This window comes from Stegastes partitus, unplaced genomic scaffold (assembly GCF_000690725.1).
Source record: "Stegastes partitus isolate 25-593 unplaced genomic scaffold, Stegastes_partitus-1.0.2 Scaffold1357, whole genome shotgun sequence".
NCBI classification, from domain to species: domain Eukaryota; kingdom Metazoa; phylum Chordata; class Actinopteri; family Pomacentridae; genus Stegastes; species Stegastes partitus.
The window spans coordinates 13,955-17,352 of NW_007579088.1; the positions used below are offsets into that span (position 1 = coordinate 13,955).

Consider the following 3,398-nt stretch of genomic DNA (forward strand, 5'->3'; position numbering starts at 1 on the left):
TGAAGCGGCCCTATCGGCGTCGTCATGACGACCATGAAGCGGCCCTATCGGCGTCGTCATGACGACCATGAGCAGGAAGCTGCCTCAGTGGTGGAAGCAGAACTTTGGTTACGTCGGTGTTGTCGCTCAGACACGAGGTCTTCTCACGACAAACGGAGCGAAGCTGTTTGTTAGGGTGAATAAAACAATGAGTGGGTTTCATCCTGGACCGATCCGACACCAGAACCTCCTGGTCCACTCTGTTGAAGCCAGCAGCAGCTAGCGCAGCCCGCTGTGTGGGGCGTTCAGGGAACATGGGAACCTGTAGCGTCTGTGGATGAGAACATGTTCAGCAGGTCAGACCAGGTGAGTCCTGATGTGGATCTACGGCTGTGACCCACTGATCCTTTTAGTTTTTTCTGTTTCGACATTTAAAAAACACAAAGAACTTCTGGAACATGACTTTGTTTTCTCGCAGCGGTTCTGTTCCACCAGCAGGTCACAGATTGTTTCACTGCTTCAGTTTCTCCTTCATCACATCGACCAGACTCAGACTTTAACTCTGAAGGTCGGCTGCTTCCTGTGCTCTGACCTTCTGCAGGTGTTTTCCCCAAACATGATTTAATCTGCCTCCAAAACAAACTATAAATAACCCTAAATCCTCCAATCCTTGTTTAGTCTGTTTAGTGATTGTTTGGTGGAAGAATTAACAGCATCCAGCGCCGGGTTCTGCTGCTCAGGTGTGTGATTACCGACCTGTAGGGACCCAAAACCGGAACAAAAAGGCGACACGAGCTGGCAGAGGACAGACACGAGACACAACGAAGAACAGCCGCAGAACAAGAACAACGAGACAAACAGGAATGAAAGGCGACATAAACAGATAGAGAGGAGAGAGTAGGGTCCAAAAGACACAACAACACAAATAAGACAAACAAACAACACAAATAAGACAAACAAACAACACAAACAGGAAGTAAAACGACCTCAAAGTCACAGAAACACAAACCGACACAAGATCACAGAAAGTGTCCCAAAGGACGACAGAAACACACCAACCTGACAGAAAGCAACAAACTAGAACTAAACAGACTCGACATGACACCAGACACCTGACCGGACCGGACCGGACCGAGGTCCAGGACTCTGGAGGACTCACGGCCACTGAGTAGCTCCTCTTGGGGCCCTTCTTGCCGACGGCCACCACCTGCCAGTGCAGCATCCTGGAGTGCGACAGGTCGATGAAGAGCTCGCCGTAGGTCCAGCGGACGTACAGAACCCCGTGAGAGTAGTCCACCGAGGAGATGTGGGGCGCCTCCGGAGCTGCAGGACGAGACGCCGGTTAGTTAACTAGAACTAGAACCAGTGACTAGTTCCTCAGTCTGCTCTGAAACAGGAAGTCCTCCAGAGTCTCCGTCATGGCGCCGTTAGCTAAACACATCCAGGTGAGCGCGTACCTGAGACGAAGCTAACGGTGGAGCTGTCGCAGCAGCTGAGCGGCGGGTCGCCCCACGTCACCATGGAAACACGGAAGTTGTAGTACCAGGCCGGCAGCAGGTCGGTCACCCTCTGAGAGAAAACACACAGTTAGCGTCGCCTCCAGAACCAAACCTGGCGACGGCCGGTAGCAGCGGCGGCGGCGGCGTTACCACGGAGGTGATGACGGAGGCGGTGGCGGCGATCTCGTAGTAGGTGGTCCACTCGGAGGCCAGCGTGACCGGGTTGAAGAAGAAGCTCTGCAGGACGTACTTCCTGAAGGCCACGTGGTACGGACGCTGCCAGCTGAGGATGACCGCCGTCGGGCACAGCGGGTACACCGTCAGGTCGCGCACACCTGTGGGCTCTGAACACACACCTGTCTGAGTCACCTGAAGGCCAAACCACAACAGGAAGCTGCCAGGAGAAGAACGAGCTAATCACCGATGTCGATGATGACGGGCTCCGACGGAGGGCTGATCAGCGGCCCGTTGGTGTGGTAGACCACGACCCGGTACTGAGCACCGGGCGTCAGGTTGCTGATGATGTCACTCGTAGAGTTCTCCTGAGAAGAACACACGAGAAGGAAACACGTTGTGGACGCACAGGTGAGAACAAAAGATGTTAGTACGTATGGTCCAGAAGGTTCAGTCATGTCTCCAGAAGAACTGAAATAAATCTATGAAAGAACCAAACACAGGATGGTTTATGATCAAGATTCAGTGGTTCCATCAGAGAAGATCCAGAGTTCTGGAGTCACTGGAGACTGAACATGGACTTTGTGGTGGATGGACCTACCTCGCTGCAGTAGGTGTTCTCCATCCTCTGGCTCAGGCTCGGCTTCAGGCAGGTGGTAGAAACCACCGACACCAGGCTGCCGTTGTGGTTCTGGACGGGCGGCGCCCAGGAGACGGCGGCGGTGCTGGAGTCCAGCAGTCGGACGCTGACAGACTGAGGACGCTCCCGGAGCTCCTCCAGCAGCTCACCGCCAGGACCTGAAGTCAATCAGAGGAAGAAACTTCAGGAGCTACATCATGACATCTACAGGACGTGACCAGTAAGGTCACAGCTGTAGATCTGGACCCAGAACAGGTTCTGGTGGACGTACTGAGGTAGAAGGTGAAGCCGGTGTCGGCGCTGCTCTCTCGGGCCTCACAGTCTCCGGATGAGCTCAGCGTGGTGACCTGGACTCGGTAGGTCCCCGGCTCCGTTAACTCGGTGAAGAACTCGTGAGTGTTTTCGTCTACGGTCGCAGTTTCTGTCGAGTTTCCTGTAAAACGGAGGAAGTGGACTTTCAGAACAGCCACAGAGACAGATGAAGGGAAGAAGAATCCCGAGTTTATACGACCCGGTGAGTCGGTCCGTCACCCACCGTCCCTGTAGACGTAGACGTTGAAGCCGTCGTGGCTGGTCGGGGGTCTCGGCGGCAGCCAGCGGAGCTCCAGCAGGACGGGCAGCAGCCTGGTGGGCAGGACCGAGGGTTCTGGTTGGAGCCCCATGGCCGAGCCCGGCTCGTTGGAGTCCTCGTACTCCGACACCACGGCGTTCACGAACTCCTCGTCGGCCGCAGACGGCTCCGTCGGGTCCAGCCAGTAGTTCTGAGGCTCCGCCTCCTCCGGCTGGCTGCCGTTAGCGGTGACGCCGGCGCTGCTGCCCGTCAGGTCGTGGGTGGAGTTAAAGGGGCTGGAGGTCACCGCCTCCTCGGACATGTTCTCCTCCTCCGGCTGCACCTCCTCCTCCTCCTCCTCACGCTCCTCCAGCAGAGGGACGTCTCTGGCGTGACGGGACGTTTGGAGGGTCGCCGCCGCCGAAGGAGCCATGTTGGGAGCTTCACCTGCAGCCCTCTGACTCAGGTGGATGATCTTATGGGAGATGTTCAGGGGAGGGAAGGGCACTGTGGAGCAGACAGGTTCACGATTTATTATCCTCATGGGATAAGCTAA

General features: G+C 55.9%; 1 protein-coding gene across 1 annotated transcript in view; it reads right to left on the reverse strand.

The window, feature by feature from the left end:
* Window positions 1-3,398, reverse strand: part of LOC103369983 (receptor-type tyrosine-protein phosphatase O-like) — a 32,494-nt gene that overhangs the window by 13,898 nt on the left and 15,198 nt on the right. The window contains exons 5-11 of the mRNA XM_008298859.1: window positions 2,828-3,349; window positions 2,564-2,725; window positions 2,254-2,450; window positions 1,900-2,020; window positions 1,629-1,822; window positions 1,437-1,548; window positions 1,102-1,302 (exon numbers count right to left, since the gene is read on the reverse strand). Of these exons, the coding sequence (XP_008297081.1) occupies window positions 1,102-1,302; window positions 1,437-1,548; window positions 1,629-1,822; window positions 1,900-2,020; window positions 2,254-2,450; window positions 2,564-2,725; window positions 2,828-3,349 (1,509 nt within the window). The remainder of the gene's footprint in view (window positions 1-1,101; window positions 1,303-1,436; window positions 1,549-1,628; window positions 1,823-1,899; window positions 2,021-2,253; window positions 2,451-2,563; window positions 2,726-2,827; window positions 3,350-3,398) is intronic.